This window comes from Mus pahari, chromosome 19 (genome assembly GCF_900095145.1).
Source record: "Mus pahari chromosome 19, PAHARI_EIJ_v1.1, whole genome shotgun sequence".
Lineage (NCBI taxonomy): Eukaryota > Metazoa > Chordata > Mammalia > Rodentia > Muridae > Mus > Mus pahari.
In genome coordinates, this window is record NC_034608.1 from 29998732 (window position 1) to 30020775 (window position 22044).

General features: G+C 53.2%; 2 protein-coding genes across 7 annotated transcripts in view; one reads left to right on the top strand and one right to left on the bottom strand.

The window, feature by feature from the left end:
• The window catches only part of Naxd (NAD(P)HX dehydratase), a 15971-nt gene extending 4905 nt beyond the window's left edge, over positions 1–11066 (top strand). Inside the window, exons 3-10 of one of the 3 annotated variants that reach the window (XM_021219294.2) lie at positions 1752–1797; positions 2291–2379; positions 3572–3680; positions 6870–6920; positions 7000–7104; positions 8152–8272; positions 9637–9757; positions 10671–11065. In XM_021219294.2, coding sequence (XP_021074953.1) covers positions 1752–1797; positions 2291–2379; positions 3572–3680; positions 6870–6920; positions 7000–7104; positions 8152–8272; positions 9637–9757; positions 10671–10821 — 793 coding nt within the window. In that variant the 3' untranslated portion in view covers positions 10822–11065. Of the gene's footprint in view, positions 1–1751; positions 1798–2290; positions 2380–3571; positions 3681–6869; positions 6921–6999; positions 7105–8151; positions 8273–9636; positions 9758–10670 lie in introns of all 3 variants that reach the window. The other 2 variants (XM_021219293.2, XM_021219295.2) reach the window with 2 other exon arrangements.
• A 145-nt stretch (positions 11067–11211) lies between these two features.
• Positions 11212–22044, bottom strand: part of Cars2 (cysteinyl-tRNA synthetase 2, mitochondrial) — a 39257-nt gene continuing 28424 nt past the window's right edge. For 2 of the 4 annotated variants that reach the window (XM_021219532.2, XM_021219531.1), the window contains exons 10-15: positions 16653–16719; positions 16131–16269; positions 15526–15649; positions 13916–14014; positions 12146–12352; positions 11706–11877 (exon numbers count right to left, since the gene is read on the bottom strand). In XM_021219532.2, the coding sequence (XP_021075191.1) occupies positions 11800–11877; positions 12146–12352; positions 13916–14014; positions 15526–15649; positions 16131–16269; positions 16653–16719 (714 nt within the window). In that variant the 3' untranslated portion in view covers positions 11706–11799. Of the gene's footprint in view, positions 11878–12145; positions 12353–13915; positions 14015–15525; positions 15650–16130; positions 16270–16652; positions 16720–19794; positions 20122–22044 lie in introns of those variants that run through there. The other 2 variants (XM_029532317.1, XM_029532318.1) reach the window with 2 other exon arrangements.

The following is a 22044-nucleotide window of genomic DNA, read 5'->3' on the forward strand; positions in this document are numbered from 1 at the left end:
TCTCTCTCTCTCTCTCTCTCTCTCTCTCTCTCTCTCTCTCTCACAATGTAAGGATCTGTCACCTGTCCTTGTCTGTGAGTCCTTCTGCCTCTGGTCCCAGGTCTTCTCTGGTTCCTGTTTGAGAGCCTGCTTGCTTTCTGCCTACACTTACATCATACCTCTGTAAATACATAGTTACATTATTTTCCTGAGATAGTTTCCCACCAGGCTGGCCTCAAACCTGGACTCCCCTGTCTCATCCTCCCAGATGCTGGACTCCCCTGTCTCATCCTCCCAGATGCTGGACTCCCCCTGTCTCATCCTCCCAGATGCTGGGATCACTGGTGCTCCCTGGCTGACCTGGCTGCTCACTGTTACCATCAGCCATGCTTCCTTTTCCCTGTGCCTCACAGGCTGGGAAGCAGCTGTTGAGAGCTTTGGTGACAGAGCCACTGTGTGGTTCCACCACAGGCTCTGCGTTTTGTTATAATTGGTTTCAGAATTTCCAGCTGGACTGTTAGTGATAAAGTTAGTTGTGTATGTTGTGGGTTATGTTTGTTCTCCTGCTTTCCCTGTGCTTCATCGGCCGCAGGCGAGCCTCTCCTCAGGTTCCTGATGCACTGTGGCAGTGGCTGGCCAGCTGTGGGCCTCGTGGGCAGCAGCTGTGGTAATCTGGAGCTCACGCCTTCTGTGCCCCAGTTTGTTTCCACTTTAAGTCCTGTCCGCTTACTTCATACTCATCCAAATCATCTGCTCTAGAAGCCCTCCCTTTCGCCAGCATAGATCTCCGTGTGTGGTTTTTGGCATGGTCTATCAGTCTGCTTTAGCACTCCCCTCATCTGTTGGCATCTGTTACCACCTCAGCTGCCTTCCCACCCAGCGGCTTCCGTGTGCTGGAGGACTGTGAGCTCCTGTGGCCTGAGCAGCCTTTCTCTGCCCTGCAGTGTCTTGTCATGAAGCATGTCCCTGTGCAGAAGTGAGAGCGTGGGTGGGGCCTGTGTGGTCCCTTCTCTGGTGACTTGGGAATACTTTGGTGACACTGCTGTGGAAGAGCAGGTCCCATGTGAAGAACAGACTCGAGGGTGACTCTGTATTTAAACACCACGCCCAGGATGTCTGCTGTGCTTAGAGATTGCCACACGCCATCAGAGCATAGGCAGGATGCTGGGAACCACACAGCAGGGTGCAGTGGCTAGTGTGGCCAGTGGCCCTTCATGGCTTCTGCTTGTGTCACTCAGGGAAGGCAGCGTGTCCCTCTCTGAGGACCTGGTATCTGCTGACTGCCCTGACGGTAGTCATCCCCACCTTCTCCCTGACAGAAGCCCGTAGTCAGCTAGCTCTTCTCTGTCCTTGGTATGGCCACCACAGTTACACAAGCCAGGGTTGAGATCACAGACAGCATGTGATGCCTCTCATTCTGCTTGTGTGTGGACGTTTACTGAGTTACCTCCTCCGTGCTGAGTTTGTGTTTTGGGCTAGAGTTTCTCTCACTTGTTGATAACTCATATGTGTTGACATATAGTTCTTTTTTTTTGGGTTTTTTTCGAGACAGAGTTTCTCTGTATAGCCCTGGCTGTCCTGGAACTCACTCTGTAGACCAGGCTGGCCTCGAACTCAGAAATCCGCCTGCCTCTGCCTCCCGAGTGCTGGGATTAAAGGCGTGCGCCACCACGCCCTGCTGACATATAGTTCTTATCTGCTTGTATTGGTAACATATTACTGGCAAATGTGCTTGCTTCGCCACGGTTCTGACCCCAGTGTCTCCATTTTAGGTATACAGGAGCACCATATTTTGCAGGAATCTCAGCCTTGAAAGTGGTAGGTTTACCTCGGAGTCTTTCACTGGGTTTCTCTGGTTAAAAGTTGGGTTGTTTAGGGGCTTGGGGAATTGGCTTTGCATGTAAGAACACATGAAACACAGGCATGTGGGTCTGAGTTCACATCCTACTACCTGCCAGAAATGTGGCAACCTGAGTGTGCTGAGACAGGAGGGCCCTGGCGTTTACTGGCCACCAGCCCAGCTCCAGGCTCAGTGAGATTCCCTGTCTCGGGAATACAGCGGAGAATGAGGAAGCAGCATACCTGATGCCTCTGGGTATACACCCCTAAATGTGTATATATGCCATACATGTACATAACACGCCTTCATACACGAGCACTACAAGGTTACTGAATTTCTATCATGAAACATTTGCTTTAGTTATATATGAACAGTTCAACTCATGTGTGTGTGTGTGTGTGTGTGTGTGTGTGTGTGTGTGTGTGGTCCTGTTGAACACAGCCTTCTCTGAGCCCACCTCTCACTTCTCAGGGTGCAGATTTGACCCACGTGTTCTGTGCCAGGGAGGCCGCGCCAGTGATCAAGTCCTACAGCCCAGAGCTGATCGTCCACCCAGTCCTGTGAGTGTGCAGAACGGGTGTCTTTCCCTGCGGCAGCACTGTCACACTCCTGTGTCTGCTGGGCTTTGTGCACACACCTGTCACCCACACTACTTAGGGCTCAGGCCAGAGGCTTGCAAGGAGGCCAGCTTGGACAACTAACAACCCTATGTCCAAAGAAACTTCTAAAAGGTTTAGGATGTAGCTCACGAAGTGGAGGTTTGATCCCCAGCACCACAAACAAGAAGAAAGCCATAGTGAGTCACTGTTTGGCATCAGCATAAGACAGTGAGAAGGCCGGAGGAGAGACCGAGGGCTTGAGAGGCAGCGGACGCTGTGCTGTGTGGGGGGACTCCATCTCAGCGTCATTTGGGACCTGTGTGGGCAAGGTCGCCTGAGGCATTTGCTCAGCCTTACTTGGGCTCTGTAGGGGTCAGTGGGTGGCTCTGTGCTGAGCAGTGTGTGTCCCAGGGGCTCCTCATTGATGACAGGGCCCACGTCTCCCTGGGCAGCGCCACCAAGCACTGAGACACACACGCCTAAGGGAGCCCAGGGTCGTGTTCTTTTTTTGTCCCACTTTAACCACAGTAAAGATAAAGTGGCTCAGCAGTGAGCACACTCTGCTCTTGCAGAGGAGCCAGGGTCTATTCCAAGCATCCACATGGCAGCTCACAGCCATCTCTAACTTAGCTCAAGGGCTCTGATGCCCTCTTCTGACCTCTGTGGGTACTAGGGACATGTGTAGTGTACAGACATACATGCAGGGAAAAATATTTAATGAAGTAATGCAGGCTTAAAAAGCTAAAGCCGAAGTAAGTTCATCCATGAAGGAGATGCAAAGGTCAGACGCATCCTGGGGCAGGGGAAAGGGTGGAGAAAGGGCAGGCCGGGGTCAGCCGCTCACCCAGAAGTCTGCACGGGAGTCACTGGTGCTGAGCCAGCCCTAACGTCTTGTGGTATTCCGGAATGTGAGTGTGTGGGATGTTCGCATGAGCGGTGGCCAGGGAAAGGGGTCCATGGGAACTTCTGTACTAGTGTACACATTCACTATACACCTACATTATTTTCACAATAAAAGGGTTTAGAGCTTAGATGTACAGCACTTCCCTACGCGTTCAGGGTCCCGGCTTCAGTCCCCAGTATACACACAATGTGGTTTCAAATAAACAAAGGAAAGCCTGGAGAAAACCATTCTGCCCTTTTCTTTTGTTAGTGACAGTTCCAATGCTGTTGAGGAGGTGGAGAAATGGCTCCCCAGGCTGCATGCCCTTGTCGTGGGACCTGGCCTAGGTAGGGACGACCTTCTTCTCAACAATGTCAGGGTAAGTGGAGTCCTGCTAAGCGCTCTCCCTCAGACACAACACTGGGGCGCAAGCATTTCTTTGGTCTTGAGGCCCAGTGCATGCTGCTGTTGGTCTTTGGAAGCAGATGGAGTTGAGCAGAGGGGCAGAGGGAGGGGAGGCCACCAGGAGTGGTAACAGGGAAGTGCCGATCGCTCTGGAAGTTTCTCATGCACAGCCGCAGAGAGCACAGGTTGCATGCCATTTCCTGCCTGGTTTCATGGAGGTCATTAAACATGAGGTTTGGGCAGACTTGCAGCTGGTCTGTGTCTCTTCTAGTGTGAACCTGCTTGCCAGCGCTCCGGTGGTCTCTGCATCTGTCAGTTTCATGAGAGGAACGAATTCTGTGCTGTTGTGACTGGCGGCATGTTGTCGCATCTGTAGTTCATATTGCAGTGTGTCAGGCATCTCCTTCTTCCCACGTCAGTCAGCACCCTGGTGGAGGGTTTGCTCTGTAGCCCTGGCTGTCCTGGAACTCACTGGGTAGACCAGGCCTCCTCCGCCTCCCACGTGCTGGGATTAAAGGCGTGCACTACCACGCCCGGCCCAGGATCAGTCTCTTGATTTGCGGAAGAGGCTGGGGCTGTGGGAGCTGACCCTGTAGATCAGTAGTTCTCAGCCTCCTCCTGCTGCACCCTTTAATACAGCTGCCCAGGACTGCTGCGTTCCCAGTAAGCTCGTTCACAGGCTGGTGTAGACCTAAGTTATCTGGGTGCTCTCATCACGCCCTATTTCCTCTGCAGCGTGCTCTGTGGGTCCTAGAGGCACTTGCCTGGGGTAGGCCTGTATCTCTCACTTCTAAACAGCTTTTAATAGTGATCTCAGAGCTGTGTACTTACTGTGAGGCTATGTCTTTGATGTTTTATGTTCACACACACACCTTCACAGAGCTCTGCTCCTGGGAGCCGTGGCTCATCCTTCCAAGGGAAGCGTGGCTCGCTGTGGCAAGCCTTTCCAGTGTCTGTGTTAGCTGGGCTGCGACTCTGCTGTGTGGGGGAATCTAGAAGAGACCCTGGTGTCACGCTGCCAAAGACCATGAAAGGAGAAATGGACCTGAGATCTGAACTGCATCACCCTGTGGGTTAACAGTAAAGGCAGAGTCACAGCAAGCAGGCAGATCTTTGTTAAGGAAGGAAATGGGCTTCTGTGAGGCTCATGGGCCGGGACCTTGCTTAGGGGACTTTTGAACTTGGGACAGTGCCAGACATAACATATGCTTCTTACCCAGGCACGTTTCTCGGTGTGCTGACAGTTTTGTGTCAACATGACACCACAAGCTAGAGTCATCAGAAAGGAGGGAGCTTGAAATGAGCAAATGGCTCCATAAGACGGGGGTCGGCAAGCCGTGGGGCATCTTCCTAAGGTGGGGGTCGGCAAGCCGTGGGGCATCTTCCTAAGGTGGGGGTTGGCAAGCCGTGGGGCATCTTCCTAGTTAGTGATTGATGGGGGAGGGCCGGAGCCATTGTGAGTGGTCCTGGGGTCTGTAGGAAGCAGGCTGAGCAAGCCATGAGACCCAAGCCAGTAAGCAGCACCCTCCACGGCCTCTGCATCAGCTCCTGCCTCCGGGTCCTGCCCTGTGTGAGTTCCTTCCCTGACTTCCTTTTGTGGTGAACTGTGATGTAGTGTAAGCCAAATGAACCCTTTCCTTCCCAAGTTGTGTTTGGTCACAGTGTTTCCTCCTGGCAGCAGTCTCTCTGACCAGGACCCTTGGGAAACAAGGGTGTGGAGCCTGAGTGTGTCAGTCTCCAGTTACAGTTCTAGTCTCCTCATGTTTCTTTCAATTTTAAAAATGTGTTATGTGCATGTGCTGTGTGTGTGGATGTGCATGTCACAGTGTGTGGATGAAGGTCAGAGGTCAACTTGCAGGAGTCAGTTCTGTTGGGCAGCAGGCACCGTCAACCTGACCGCTTCACTAGCTCATCTGATTGCCATGTGGTCTGCTCGTAGCACACTGGTTGATCAATAATTCTCAGCTATTATGATTACATGTGTATCAGTACTTTAAAACGGGAAACCTCTGAAGCTTTCAGTATAGGATCAAGGTATAGTTCTATTGGGAAATGCTCTACTATTGTTGCAATTACTTGCTGTTTAAAAGCATGTAAATGAAATGGTAAGGAAAACGAATAAGAGAGTCCTAAAACTTCAGCCTTCAAGTCCTGAAGTGTAACATGAGCAGGGTATTTGGCAGTGGTGGGTGGTCTTCATGGGCAGGCCTAGGAGTCACATGCTGGGTCTATGGGAACTAGAAAGGGTCCTAGGGGAAGGGCAGGGGAGGATAGCCCACGTCCGTCTGGCCAGAGTTCCACCTATGCTCTGGGCAGGCAGACGTGGGAGGGCTGCCAGACGCTTTCCACTCGACCCTGAGTGAGCATCTAAGCCTCTGACCCACTCATCGGGGGGTGGACAAGGGGCAGCCCCCAAAACGAAAAGGGGCCCCGGGTTTAACATCTCAGCTCGACTGGAGACCAGCCTGTCTGTGCATAGCCCAGTGCCCCACAGACGGTTTAGAATCACCTACACTGTTAGCTTGCTTGTCCGTGACCTGTGACCCGGAAGCACTGTCTGCTCTTTTGCCTCCTTGTGCGGGGATGCGGTTGTGGTGTGGGAGGCTCCTGCAGGCTTTACAGAAGGCAGGGAGATGAGCAGTGTGGTAAGAGTGGAACTCAGATCAGCCCGGTGCTTGTAGCTGGTGCTGGGCCAAGACTTCTTAGAGCCTGAGCCAGGCTTTAAACATATTTAAACACAGCACAATTCAGGAAAACAGAATTCAGATAAGTCAGTCCTGGTGCACAGCAATTTAAGACATGCTTACACCGAGTCAGCATTGTCCAGGCCCTAAGGTAACACAAGAGTCACTTAGGCTGTTGTAACGCACAAGTGATGTCATAACGATGTGTCTATGGCCTAGAAGCAGTGCTCAGCATCTAGGGGAAGGGTCTGGGGTAAGTAAAGCATAAACCCCGGGAGACGTGGGCAGAGCCTGCAGCGGGCTGCGAAGGGTCGCCAGGTTGTAAACTCCATCATTCCCAGCACTCCGCGAGGAATAGCTGAGCACCTCGGTCCATCAGAGGTAGTAGGCTGTGTTTAACTTTCCCGGCTTCTCCAGTGCTTCTGTCTGCACAAGGCCTTCTTGCCCTCCACACTGTTCAGCTTGTCTCTTGTCTGCAGGGCATTTTGGAATCAACCAAGGCCAGGGACATCCCTGTGGTCATTGATGCGGTGAGTGTGGCCTCTCATCTCCCACAGTCTCACGGGTCTGTGAGGCCCGCCAGTGAAGGTGCATCCTTGTTCTGCACAGGACGGCCTGTGGCTCGTTGCTCAGCAGCCAGCCCTCATCCACGGTTACCACAAGGCCATTCTCACCCCCAACCACGTGGAGTTCAGCAGACTCTGGGAAGCTGTGGTGAGTCCATGGGCCTCGGGGGAGAAGGGACAGAAGCCTCTTGCCCTGACCTGGGGTGAAATGGGCTCAGAGCTGTGCCCAGCTCAGGCCATGGCCTATGTCTGCAGGGAGACTGACTCGTAGATGTCTGCCTTCCATCGGCCATGCATGCTTCCTGTGCCTGCTGTAGTCCCTGTGTGCATTCTATGGGATTAATGTGGTGTGGCAGGCTTGGGCCAGGGACTGCCTGCTGTGCTCACTGGCCACGGCACTCACCGTGTGCTGCAGTGTGAGTCTGTGAGCCTGTAGCCTCTGCTCCATGGCGTGTAGGGACAGAAACCACTGTGAAACACTATGAAGCCATGAATCCTGACAGCAGGCGTCTCATAAGCCTGGGGTGTGTGTGTGCGTGTGTGTGTGTGTCTGTGTGTCTGTGTCCGTGTGTGTCTGTGTGTGTGTCTCTGTGTCTGTGTGTGCGTGCGTGTGTGAGAGTGTGTGTCTGAGTGTGTTTCTGTGTGTGTCTCAGTGTCTGTGTCTGTGCGTGTGTCTCTGTGTGTGCGTGTGTGTGTCTGTGTGTGCGTGTGTGTGTGTCTTTGTCTCTGTGTCTGTGTGTGTCTGTGTGTGTGTGAATGTGTCTGTGTCTGTGTGTGTGTGTGTCTGTGTCTCTCTGTGCATGTGTGTCTGTGTGTGAGTGTGTGTGTCTGTGTGTGTGTGTGTGTGTGCATGTGTGTGTGTCTGTCTGTCTGTGTGTGAGTGTGTGTGTGTCTGTGTCTCTGTGTGTGTTGGGGGGCAGGGGCACGCACACCATCCTTATCCAGACTGCGTTGTGTGGTCTAGCCAGGATGAGAGAACCGCTCTAGAGTAAGTGCTGGTATTGATCCCTTGGAGGGCTTGGTGCCAGTGATGCCCTGGCCACTCTCTACCCCCTTAGCCCTTAACCACCGCCTGATTCCTGTGCCTATGGGCATCCGAGACTCTTGATGGACAGGATGGGCCTCACCTTGTCACCAGAGAGCCCTGTGTGTCCCTGGGGACTTGATTTTCTGTGATTGTTGTCTTGTGTTATAGCTCAGTAGTCCTATGGACACCAAAGATCTCAGGGGATCCACATTGAAGCTCAGCCAGGCCCTGGGGAACATCACAGTGGTCCAGAAAGGAGAACAGGACCTGATCTCCAATGGCCAGCAGGGTGAGTGAGGACTTTGCATGTCACTCAGGCCATGGTGGCGTGAGTATGGAAACTTCTCCTTCGTTCACACATGGTGATGATATACATGGACTTGCCAGCCACAACTTTAAAGTCCTTCTGTGTTCACTCCTAAAGGTTTACACTGGGCTGTGGTGACCACAGGACATGTTTTAGGTTAGCAGGTGTTGTCATGCTTTCACATGTGTGCGCACACACACACACACACACACACCCTTAATCATAGCCCTCAGGAAGCAGAGGCAAGCAGATCCCTGTGTCAGCCCAGCCTGGTCTACATAGTGAGTTCTAGGACAACCAGAACTGCATAGAGGGATCCTGTCTCCTAAAAACAAACAAACAAACAAAAACAAAAAACAAGCAAGCAAACAAAAACCCATATTTTTGGAAGCAGGTTTGAGCCAGAGACTCTGCATAGTCCTAGGCCACTACCCCAGCCTGTCACCTCTCTCTCACCCAGGCACCCACATAATAACACCACACATAATGACAGTCATTGGGTCTTTTGCTGTGTTTTGTCTTAACTGGGAAATAAAGGAAACCTCAGAGCTGACATGAACTGGGAATGCCAGCTGCCTTCCCCAGGAGCTTACAGGGGTGCTCAGCCAGAGTGGGCACGGGGAAGAGTGTGCGTGTTCCTAGTGAGTCTGCTGCCCTGCACTCACTCTCAGAGACTGCCAGCCCTGACATCATGCTATTCAGTATAATAGCTGTTAGCGAGATGCAGTTGTTGACAGAGACCTGAAATTAGAGTTCTTAGAACCCCAAGGGATGGGATCAGCGATTAAGAGCATTAAGGGCACTTCAGTGGTCCCAAGTTCAATTCCCAGTAACTTCATGGTGGCTCACAACCATCTATAATGAGATTCAATGCCCTCTACTGGTGTGTCTGAAGACAGCAACACTGTGCTCATATAAATAAAATAAATCTTTAAAAAAACCAAAACCCCAAGGTACAGTGGTCACACATGTGAAGAAACCATGAAGATCCATCCAGAGCCGGGACAGGAAATGTACACAGTGTTCTCAGGGCACCCAGACTATAGCGGTGACGCTCTCCTGATCCCAGCACATGCAGATGCAGCACCAGGTTCTCAAGACATTTCCCAAGGAAACATTTTCATGTGCACAGGCAAAGAGTGGTTGTTGGGGCATCCGTGCAGGGTGCTGAGGGGTGCTGCTGTGGGAACTTTGGAGGCGTGTTGTGAGGTGACGTGTTGTGAGATGTTGTGTTGTGGGATGGCATTTGGGCTGCTTGTCTCAGGGGCTCAAGCTCCGTAGGCTGAGGTGTAGTTCCTCCTTGGAACAAGCAGGGAGGGGCAACTCATGGTGTGTGTTCTTTGCAGTGCTTGTGTGTAACCAAGAAGGCAGCAGTCGCAGGTGTGGCGGGCAAGGCGATCTCCTGTCAGGCTCCCTGGGTGTCATGGTGCACTGGGCCCTCCGTGCCGGACCAGAGAAAACAAATGGGTATGGTGCACCTTTGTCTGTCCTGCTTTGATACTGTTGGATCTCTCTAATATCACTGGTGAACTACCAGTGGTCCATGGGAGATGTCTGAAGCCAAGGTTCCCTGCCCATAGGAGCTTCTACACACACCCGCCAAACCTAAATCTACCAGCAGAGGCTGCGGCCCTGGCATTGGTGCTAATCTAAGCAGCCATGGTTGATTGACACCATTGTGGGGAGTTCAGCGGGGGCTTCTATCAACTGAGGGTAGAGAGCATGCAGGCTGGAGGCACTCCTGGTCACTCATCCTCACAGCTGCGAGTCTCTGGGACAGCAGGATGCTAAGCTCACAGGCAGCCCCACACCTCTGACCTGTCCTATAGACCATGCTGGCCACACATGTCAGGTATGGGATGTGCAGCTCCTGGGGCCTCACATGATACACCGGTGCAGACGGGGTATCTCAGGTGGCCTTGACCTTTACTCAGATATGCAGGGCAGTGGTGCAGAGGTGGTTCTAGTTTGTCCTGTGGCCCAAAATGCAGTGCAATGGAGTAGCAGGTCTGCATACAGACCTCAGGCGTCTGCCACCTGCTGAGAAAACCAGTGAGCACCATTAAATCCCACACCACCAGCAGGTACCACACACCTGGAGAAACCCTCTGCTGGGTTCCGACCCATCTGCAGGAATGGGACCCAGGGCCTGCTAGTGCTTCTTAGGCCTACTCTGCCACGGCACCTTACCCAGGCCCAGTGAGGGTGTTCTGGGCGTGCCAGTGCGCAGCTGCAGAAAAGTGGCCGGGCCTCCCAGAAGCCCTGCTGGCTTTAGGTTGCTACCTGGGAGCTGAAGGTAGAAATGGGGTGAAAAATGATAGCCAGAGCCCTTACTGTGACCTACAGCGAGAAAGCCTCTGATTGTGCTCTTATCTTACAGCTCCAGCCCGCTCCTGGTGGCTGCCTGGGGCGCCTGCACACTCACAAGGGAGTGTAACCATCAGGCCTTCCAGAAATACGGGCGCTCTACAACTACTACCGACATGATCGCAGAGGTGGGAACTGCCTTCAGCAGGCTCTTCACGACCTGAGCCGGAGCAGACTGGAGTACCACAGACTGAATCCTCCATTTGCCTAGCCTTGGGCTCAGCAGCACTTGGAACAGAGGATTTAGGACCTATCCGTCTGTTCTCACTAATGTAGAGTTGAGATGTTAACCATGACACTAATCTGGTCATCCATGGTTTTCTTGGCTTCTCAGAAATAGCTGAGAAGAATATGAGAATAAAATTCCTCCCACCAGCCCAACTGGTCCCTGAGACAGGACATTCTCTGCTTCTCATGCCTTTTCGTTACTAGACAGTCACCCCTCACAGGGCCCCACCCTTCTGTTACTAGACAGTCACCCCTCACAGGGCCCCACCCTTCTGTTACTAGACAGTCACCCTCACACAGAGCTCCAGTCTTCACATGGCTGGAGAGTGCAGGGTTTGGTTTTTAACTGAGGCTCACAGGATGCCATGGGCCCTATAGTTTTCTGTTCAGTGACCGAGTGCTAACTTAGTGAAGTAGTTCAGAACAGACAGAGCCATGCAGAGCAGATATGTTAGAGACCTATGGGGAGGGCAGGAAACCTGGGTGCCATTGGCATTTGAGCGTGGCAGGGAGTGCCCAGATGCCACAGGTCTGCTACCCGTCTGTTCACTGCTGTGCACTGTGGCCCTCGCTCTGCCTGCTGAGCCTCCCTCTTGAGAGTGGCCTGCCAGCTGCATGCCTAGTTAGTGGGGTCTGCTCTCTGGCTCCCCTTGTCTAATCCTTGGGCACAGGGCCTGCTAACCATGTCCAGGAATGTCTTCTGAACAGACATGAACTTACTGAAGGGAATGTTGCAAATGTGGCCATCAGTGATACACACAGTTAACTCTCCAGGTCGTTCCAAATACACACCAGTGGGCAGCACAGGCTCACTTTACTGTTGGCTAAACAGCCACAATTGGCAACTTTAATATAAAGTTTTCATCGCAAAAGAGCAGATGCCATGGTGTGGTGGCATGTGGGATGCAGCCGCCTCATCCTCTGTCCCCAGGCTTCTGGTGTCTTGTCCTTGGATCCAGCAGCTCCCATGTGGAGGCTGCACTGCCTCTGTCCTGAAGGAGAGGCTCTGGGTAAACATCACATCCCCATTCGAGGTCACGGGGTCACAAAGCAAAGGCAGAGGAGGCAGCGGGGTCCCGAGGAGAGGGGGGATAACACTGACAGGCCAGCTCCTCCCTGCAGTTCTTCCAGCTTACACACCTCCCTCTCCCGGCCTCCACATCTGCCTCGAGTGGGTCTCTCAGAAACTGATGACCAGCCACTCTGTCCCTTCACTGTCTCCTGTGACACTGCTCTTCCTGGATTTGCAGTATCGCTCACCTTAACATTGATGCCGTAGGTGACGAGGTCCTGTCGGAGTGCATCACATGCCTCCAGCAAGGGCTGCCGCTCCCGGAGCTGCTGTTTCCGAGCCTCCCCAGCAGCCCCGGATGTGTCCAGTGCATACTGGCGGACCTTCAGCCTGAAGCGCACAAGTTCGTCTACCACACAGCGCAGCGTTACTGTGCTGCCGTCTCCTGAAACACACTGAGCCACACACTGATGAATGAGTCTGCCCAGCCCAGCAAGGAGGACTCCAGTACAGCCTGGGAGACCATGCTCGACTAGATTCTGGACTGAGACCCGAAGTCTTTATCAGTTTTCCTGATGCTAGCCCTTTCTGGAGAATATGTGGGGGAGATCAGCTCAGCAAGACTTCATGCCTTGACTGGCCCACATTAAGCTGGTAATACCCACTTTGACCCTGTCCCACCTACCCCTCAGCAGCAGTTAGACAGTGTGACAAGTGTCAACAGAATCCTGTCATCTCCTGCTAGATAATCTAGCAGCCTGAGCCTTAAGCAAAAATGAAGACAAGCCAGTGTCAATGTCAAGTGGCCTGCACTGTGTGCGTGTGTGTGTGTGTGTGTGTGTGTGCACGCACGCACGTGCATGCACGCACATACTAAGATCACATGAAGTGGGCTATCGAGCAGTCTGGCTAGCTGTACAAACACTGGCTAAGGGGACAAACTGGCAGTCCCCTGTTAATGCAGAAAGCACCTTTTTCTGGAAGCCAGCAGGAGACCCTGGGAGAGGCTACGGAATACAGAAGAAGCCTTGGCAGGGCTGTCACTGCTGTGGACTGATGCTCTAGCTGACCACGAAAGAGGCACAGCCTGGCTACAGGCAAGACAATGGCTGAGCCGTTGCCATGTCCTCCTGGGTCAACCTATAGCTGTCAGGTATGGCAGAGTGAAGTGAGAAGCGAAGGGACCCTAAAGGGGACACAGCGCCAGAGCATGCCAGCAGAATGGGAGTTTGTGCACAGAGGAGGGGCCACCCAGAGAGGAGAGCTGCCCTGTGCAGCTCCTGGGTCAATCTGCTGGGGCTGGGGCTGGGGCTGAGTGGATAGTGACCCTGGCCACCGTACCCTATCAGTACCCACAGATAGGTGCAGTAGCTAATGTAGATACAGTCACGCGCTCTAAGTGCACACACCTCACCTCCGTGCACTGAGAGGCCTGCATGGACACTAACCAAGAAACTCTAGTGACATCCAGAGGACTGGGACATAGCTAGGGGCCATGGCCAGCCCCGTGGATGCCATAGGCCAGGGACTTGACTGAACTGGAACTGAACAGACCAGGAAACATATCTGCTCTGCTGTGGGGCAGGCAGCGGAGGCATCGCCCTCTGGGGGAGGGGAGGGCTGTGGGAGGACCTGGCAGGCTTGCCCCTTCTATTCGGTACAACTGAACACCACAGGAAGGGACAGGGGACTCAAGTGTCCTAAGCACAGCCAGAGTCTGGCCCTAGCATCCCTGCCAGGAGCATAGAGCCAGTGCCACACCGCCAGACAGGACAGGGCCTCCCACATAAGCATGGCGGGGGGGGCAGGGGATGTCCTCACAGGCACTTTTCTGTACTATGGAGCAGAGTGCTGCCTCCAACGCTGCTGCGAGCCGGTCAGTGCTGGAGGTCAGCTAACAAGTACTGTGCTCCTCCAGTAAGTCAGGGACTAGGTGTCCTTCAGGGAACACTTTCCCGAGGACAATGTGCAACACGTAGGCAGTTTCAGGGGAAAGCATTTGAAAACGATGGATGTACCTGTTGATGAGCCAGAGAAATGCCAACAGTCTCGAAAAACTGTTCAATGTAGGAAATGATGGCCCCAAACACGGTGGGACTCCTTGGGCCACCAGCTTCCTGCAAGAGCATTGAGGTGAGGTCAGAGCGCTTCTGCTTCGGTTTCTGTGGGCTCCCCCACAGCCAGGCTCCCTGGCAAACCCTACACTAGAGTGCAGGCGTTCTGGTGATGTGCCCCAGCTCACTCGCCTCTCATAGCGGGACTGTACTTGCACACCTGGGTCCTGCGGGTTAGGCATACCCACGGGGACAGTGCATGGGGCACGGGGATAGGACGGTGATGATGGGAGCTGTGGGGCTCAGAAAGCCTGCTGGGCCTCAGTCACTGACATAGACCCACGCGAGCCAAGCCTCACCCTGCAGTGGCAGGTGCCAATCTGTCCCTGTTCTGTAATCAGCTTGTGCCCGCCTTCTCCCCAGAAGTGGCCAAGTAGTGTAGGACTCACAGGAGATGCCTGAGAGTCAAGGGGAGGCTGCAGCTGGCGGATGCCATTCAAGAACTCTAGAACCACCCACAGCCAGCTTCCCCGAGTATAGTTGGGGTGGCCTACTCGTTGCTTTCAGGGCATATAATGTCAGCCAGAACAAGCTGGGACTGAATGTTCAACCCCTCGGTGACCATGCAGGGGACTCAGAAGAAAGGTACCATGGTCTGTCGGTGCCTTGTGTGGAAATGGAGCCCTGGTCAGGAGACACTGCCCATCTGTGGTCCTGACTGGGAATCTACTCAGGCATCCCAAACCTCATGGACCCATCCACCAGAGCCATTCACCACAATGGTGCACCGGCCAACAAAGGGCCCAGCACTAGAGCCTGTGTCACCACAGGAAAGAAAGGTCTCCTACAATCTGCATGGCCACCTATGTGCTGCCATTATAGGGGGCTCCCGTGGCAGCACCCTGGAAAACCTTGGGACCAGAGGGCCCAGGCTGAACCCAGGGTTGGTGAATTCCTGACACTGAGGTGCAGGAGTATAAGTCCTGGGGAGAGGAGGTGGTGCCTCCAACCTGGGAGCACTCGGAGCAGAGCAGAGCAGGGTAGAGCAGACAGGGAGGACGGCTTCTGGTGGTGCTCACTGAGACCCAAAGCTGGGTCCCCCTGGAGCTGCTTCATCAGGAGACCAGGCAGACCCGGCTGAGCCCAGGTCTCAACAGCCAACTTCTCACTGTTTGGGGAGCTGTTTTCCTTTTGGAGAGGGAATGCAATGGATCCTGGAGATTGAACCCAGGGCCCTGCTTGTGCTAGGCAAACACTTCACCACTGAGCCACTTATCCAACCTAACTTCCTGTTCAACAAACACCAACCCCTCCACACACTGCCAAGCCATCAGGAAGTTTGCTCAACACTCATGGTGGCAGCCATGCGACACAGCCATCTGCACACAAGCTGATCCACCTGCTGCCTGCGTTCATGTGTTTACTACCGAATGGAGGGATCTAAACATGCCGCAGGCTGAGCTTGTGAAGTCCCACACGAGGGAGCTTTGGGAGGAGTCTCGATGATTGATGGGGTCAGTGCACGGTCCTTAGGACAAGCCCCGCCCTGACATCCGCAGCACCCTTCAAGTTACCTTGGAGACTGCCCTGAGCTGTCGGTTTCCATGGTGCACAAGGTCCAGGATGGTGTTCACTGCCCTCGGTGTGTCAAAGTCATTGGCTAGGGCAGCTTTCACGGCTTTCTTGGTGCCAGCCAGCCTGGAGTGGGATATGGGAGTCACCTGTGATGATAAGACAGGCAAAGGACTCTCTGGCGCCCCAGCCTGGCCTGGCACCAGCCCTGGATACACAAATATCCTTTCCTAAGAAGTAAAAATATTTCAACTCCGGGACCCTCCCTAGGGTCCCATTACAGTTTTGTATCAAAATCCCAGTTACCACCCTAGCCAAATAAAAATTGAGTGAAGGGAACCTGCCCACTTATTGGATACATAGTATCCACTTGGGTGATTTTGTAATAGTCAACTACTGAAGGGACGCCCCTCCTGGAACAAGAAGGAAATGTACCCAGCTCTAGGTGAACGCAGCCTGTGCAGGACTCAGGACCAGAGGGGAGTGGGGCTGACTAGATGCCAGCTCCTGGGGGCTGCACAGACCCGCCTCACTCGGAGGCTCCTGTTGACCTCTGTATCCCGGCCACCTGTCCTCCGAGCGACGGTGAGTCCATGTGACTGCTTACCTCTCCCACAGCACATCCTCCTCAACAGGGCCACAGGTCAGCTGCCCCTTTACGTAGGCTCGTGCATCCTCCACAAAAGAGGCCAGCCCCAGCAGCAGGTGCTTGGCTTCCACCAGGGTACTGTCACTGTACTCAATGGCTGCAAAGGAAGAGATGGCCCCTGAGGAAATGCCTAGTGTACCCTGAAGCACAGTACCTGAGAACCCAGCGGCAACCAGTGCTGTGGCGCAAGGGCTGCCTGGACACACGGGCCCTGCCCCCAAGCAGATTCCACCCAATACTGCCCTAGAACTTCCTGAGCAACATTTGTTTCAGTGACATGTACGTAGATGGGACGACATGACTGTGGCCTCTGGGAAGAGCAGCCTCGCCTGGGCACCAAGACTGGGACGCTTCCCAATGAAGGTTCCTCTAGTGTCGTGTCTCCAGTCAGCCCCCGGGAAGGGAAGCAACCACACTGCCTGGATAGGCTTACCCCAGGCTGGTATTCTGCCAACCCCAGGCACACGGGCGCCAGCTCACCTGACCTATAGTTGGTACGCAGGCAGAAAAGCCGGAAGACGTCGGGGGAGAAGGTCTGCAGGAAGTCCTAGAAAGGGGAGACAGTCGGCTGTCAGTCGGGGTTGTCGCGCTGGCTGTGGTGATGCAGGGGCTGTACATATGGTGTGACGTGGAGGGTATTCACCCAAGCCTGGCTGTGCCCCACCCTCACCACTGGTTTCCCAGGAGCTTCTCCAACATCCTTCACATGGTCATCTTCACACCTGTGGGAAGGACTGGGGGGATATCTGACACCCCTGCGCACCAGGCCCTACCTGACATGGACACGAGGGGAGGACTGACTGCTACCAGGAGGCCTAGTGACTGACTGACAGGAGCAATGCGCACAGTGGAAAAGAGAGGCCATGTCTGCACCTGGCCCCACAGGATGGGAAGAGGACCTAACAGCTCAGTCAAGGCTAGAACAGAATGACATTCAGGCTCAGGGTCAGGCTGAGATCAGGAGTGACGGCTCTGTCCACCCCGAGTCATATCGCTGTGTCCTGATTAGTGAGGATGCTCTAGGTTTGTGACCCTCAGCAGCCACCTCCCTGCAGCAGATTCCTCGTGAACTTATTTATTTGGCTTGAAAGCCTCTTCATTGAAGACCAGCTCTCGTGGGACCAGAAGGTGCTACGCAGGCTTCCAAGGCAGGGATGCCCGTGACCACGAGAACCCCAAGAGCGTGATAATGCCGCCCATACCTTGGTGGTATCTAACAACTCGCCTTAACTGGACTTAGGCCGGCCGGCTCCTGGACACTAGCCCACTACCTACGGATGGTGAAGTCAGAGATTTTGGAGATCAACCTACAGCCACCACTTTATTAAACCAGCATAATTCCTAACTACATTGTAAATATTTATCCTTATGCCCACAGACAAAGGTAGTTCTCGTCCCTCACCAAGGGCACGTCTCTTTGCCACAGATGGAAACCATAAAAGGAGGAGCCCAGTTTCAACGGATCCATCTACAACACAGTTCCTGCCCCTAAGGCTCAGGGATCATTGTGGCAGATGGACAGAGAGGTTTTAAGAGCTGGAGGACCAGGAGTTGGCTGTGAGACTGAGTCTCCTAGAAACATTACAGAAGCTGCAGCTAAAGCCTCACCAACAGGACTGTAAAAACATGGTCTGAACAAGGACAACAGACAGGCTAACTCAGACAGGTGGCAGCCCAGGAGACCTCAGCCATACACAAAGAACTACAAGTGACTAAGGGATGTTGTGAGCAAGAGAAACTGTCTTCCCCAAGGAAAAGCACACCAGTTGGCTAACGCCAAACGGCCAGTCCTGAAAACACACATATAAGGAACATTATAAAGACTGAGCAAGTTGTAGTCATTGGTTTAGAAACACACACACACACACACACAACAACAACAACAACAACAAAGACAAGGAGGTCATGAATTTGAGAGCCAGTGGGGCATGGAGGGAAGAGGGAGACCATGTAATAAAAGATCGAGGCTGAGATGCAGTTAGCCTCCCGTCCCAGAGCTGCACTGGCTTCCTCTGGAAGTGCAGATCCTCCCTGCTCATCACCCTCCACAGGAGTGTACAGGACGATGTCTCTCCAGGCTCCCTGTGGGCTCCCAGGCGTGGGGTGTGGGGGATGGGGTGGGAGGGAAAGGGGGTGTGTGGGGTGGGGGGACTCCTCAGGTTGACGAGAGGTGTTTCTGGTCTGCCTTCTGCAGAAGAGAACTTCCCCACAACTCTTCACCTTCATCGACTTCCCAAACAGCAGTGTCAGTCACTAGGAGGCCACTTGGCCGGTCCCTAATCCTGGGTTCCATGACCTTCCTGGGCCATGGTAAGAATTCAGCAGAGATGGGGGTAGGTGGCTCCCAGTCCCACTAACTGCATAAGGATGGCGGTCACGTATCAAGGCCACACCAAAGATCCGGGGCACCAGACCCACCTATGGCTGCCAAGGACAGGAGGGTGGCCACAGTCAGGTCAGCCCAGCTGCAGACTGCCAGCAGAGCAGTGTGCCAGGCCACACAGTGTGCACACTGCTTCAGAGTGTCATGGTACAGTGTCAGCTTGGATCCCACGTGCTTCACTCAGGTTTATATCACATGACAAAGTTCTGGACTTCTCGAAAAAAAAAAAAAAAGTTCTGGACTTCACCAGGGTGCCGTGTGTGTCTGTCTGTCTGTCTGTGTATGTGTCTATGTCTGTGTGTATCTGCGAGTGCATATGTACTTGTGTCTGGGTATATTTGAGTATGTACATGTATCTATGTGATTGTACATGAGTGTGAATGTGTGAGTGCATGTATGACAAGTTTGTGTGTCCCTATGAGCGCACATGCATGTATGCATGTATATGTACACATATCTGAGTGTGTATGCGCGCATGTGTGTGAATGTATACAAGTGTGTGTATACACATATGCATGTGAACGTAGGTGCACATGTGTCTGAGTATGCATAAAGGTAAGTGAATGTGTGCATGTATTCAAGTGTACATGAGATAAACATGTGGCCTTGGTGAGTGACAGCTCTATAATTTCAAGTCCCATCTCCCACATGCACCGCCCCATTATGGTGGGGTTTCTCTGTTGCCTGAATCCTCATAGACCACTGCTGGCTCAGACCCCTCGTCCACCATGCTGCACACACTGCTAAGCACGACTCTGTCAGCTTGTGTCCTTTTCATGTCCCCATCTGTCAGCGTGGACACACAACCAAGGAGAGCAGCGTCCTGGGTAGACATGAGGCTGGATGAGCTTGGAGGGCACACACAGCATGCTAAGCATCACAACTGTGGGGCCCCAGAGGGGGGTCTTACAGATCTGAAAACCAGTGCCCTCCTCCCTCAGAGGCTGCATGGGGCTCTACCGAGTCCTCCCAAGTGCCACAGCACCAGGTGAGCTGGGGCTCTTCCGCAGTTGTTTTCGGAACCCTTTGCAGATATTAGTCAAGCACAGCAGCACAGAGCTTCCTGCATGACAGCTACAACAGTGAGCTTCCCTTTTGGAGCCTATGGCTGCAGTCAGCTCATCTGGGGGCTTCTGACGCTGGCAGGGCCAGCAGAAAGGGCCACGACAGCCTGGGATATCGAGGCCTGGACCCATTCTGCATCCCACACCTTCTCTGCCCTCCTGCCGTTTTTTTTGTGGAGTCAGCATAATCTACAGCTGTAACATTATGGACGTTTCATCTCTGAAGGTCTCTCGTTTTCTAAAAGCCACCGTCCTCCTTTCAGACCCGGGGTAACCTGCAAGCTGTGCTCTCTACCTTGCTCCAGAAAGGAAGCTGGGTGACTTTGTTTAAAAGTCCTCTGTGCAGAATGTGGACAGGGTCAGTTGCACCACCATGGAGGTCACATCTGAGAGACAGATCTTGTTTTCCCTTTGGGCCTCTGCAGGGCTCTGCTGGGGGGAGGGGGTCAAAGCAGCAATGCAAACAGGAGTCCAGGAAGCTGCATCCCTGCAGCCTGCAGTCCTGCGGATAGTCTTCAGGAACAGAGAAGGAGGGGTGATATCAGGAAGCCGCTGTGGGCAAAGGTGCTCACAGACACTATTGTTCAGTGTGTCCCTGCTCTGTACTGAGATGTCACCAAGTGTCTATACTTCTCTGGCTCCACCACACAACCTGGTCAGGGTCACTTGAGAGTGAAAACAAATGCCACCCGTGTAAGTCAGGGCTGGAGAACTCAGGGTAAAGAGCTGACCTGCCAGAAGGCCAGGCAGCATCATATGGTGACAGCCAATCTTAGAGATGTTGAGGCTCTAACAGCGCCACCATGGAGAACCTACAGAGAGAAGGAGCTGGCACCAGATGACCCCCGTGCTGGGGAGATTCCCAGGCAAGGCAGGCCCTCACTAGCTAACCACTTTATATAATTTCATCTTGCAAGCACCTCAACCTGTGTACCCAGTTGGGGGGCTGTGTACCTGGGGGGCCTCCACCCTCTCAGAGGAGAAGGGGAGGGAGGATTGGGGAGGTGGAGGGACAGCAATCAGGATATAAAGTGAATAAATGAATTTAAAAAGGAAGGAAGCTAGCAAGCAGTCAAGTGAGCAAGCGAGGGAGCGAGCTACAGCTTGGAGAGACAGTGTGGCCAGCAGAGGGACCCCAGGGGCAGAGGCTCCCATACGGGCTGCACCTCCACTGAACTTCTAGAAAGTGAGCTTTTAAGCCAACTGTGACAGACTAAGGTCACGGTGGTCACCAGAACAAGGACCACTAGGAACCTGATGATATCCTTAACTGTGAGGCAGGAGAACCTCACCCCACACAACCACGGGCCGAGGGCAAACACAGACTGGCTAAAAGTAAAAAATGAGAGGAGAGTTGGGGAGAGGGTTGGGAATCGGTTCCAACGCTTGGAATTAATCCGGTCCCCAAAATCAAGAAGCTGAAGGTCCTTGTCCCCTGTTGGCTTCTGATCAATCAATAAAGAAGCAATGGCCAATGGCTTGGTAGACTGAGGCGGGACTTTTAGATTAGCTAGAGACTGGGAGAGAGAAAGGAGAGGAACTGCCATGATTTGGAGGGAGATAATCAGATTTAGAGCCGCAGAAGGAAAATCATCTGAAATGTAGGTGAGAAGGAATGTGGCCCCCAAAAGGGCTGCTCAGAAGCGTCTTGGGCAGCAAAGACCAGGGAGCCGCCCACAAGGAGCCAGGGCAACAAAGATACAATAAAGAATTAAGCCAGGGTTACAGGAAGGACATGTGTGCTAGCTTCGGGGAAGATTGGAACTGCCCAGGCTTTGATCTAGCCGAGGCATTTTAAAATTAACTGGCATGTGAGTGAGCGTGTGTGTGTGTGCGTGTGTGTGTGTGTGTGTGTGTGTGTGTCCTTCATTTGCAAAATCAGGTAGCTCCTGGGCAGGTTTCGTGAGTGCAACCTGCTGAGAGCCAAAGCAGTTTAACTGCCATCACAGGAGAGAGGAGAAAAACTTCACATGGCTAATAGACAAATACAATTAAGATCCACCTGCTATTCTGCAAAAAATTAACAGGAACCATGTTAGTCTGGCCAGAAGTCTTCTATTGACACTATAGAAGATGTCAAAGCTGGGTACTCCATTTAGTACAGTGGAATGTTTATTCCTCATGAAAACTATATTCACTACTCATTGTCAGAATTCTATCCAGGCATACCATGTGTGCATGGCCTCTGATGTGCCATCTCCATAAAGGTCACTACATCCAACTTCCTGCATCCACAGGCTCCATCCCTACAGCTCAACCATTCACAGACTGCAACACCGGAGTGCGTCTGTGCCCTTATTCCTTCCCTTATTCCCCTGAACAGTGTGCAGCAACGATGTGCATAGCACCTGTGTATACATCAGACTCCAGGAGTCTTCAGGACAACGATGTGCATAGCACCTGTGTATACATCAGACTCCAGGAG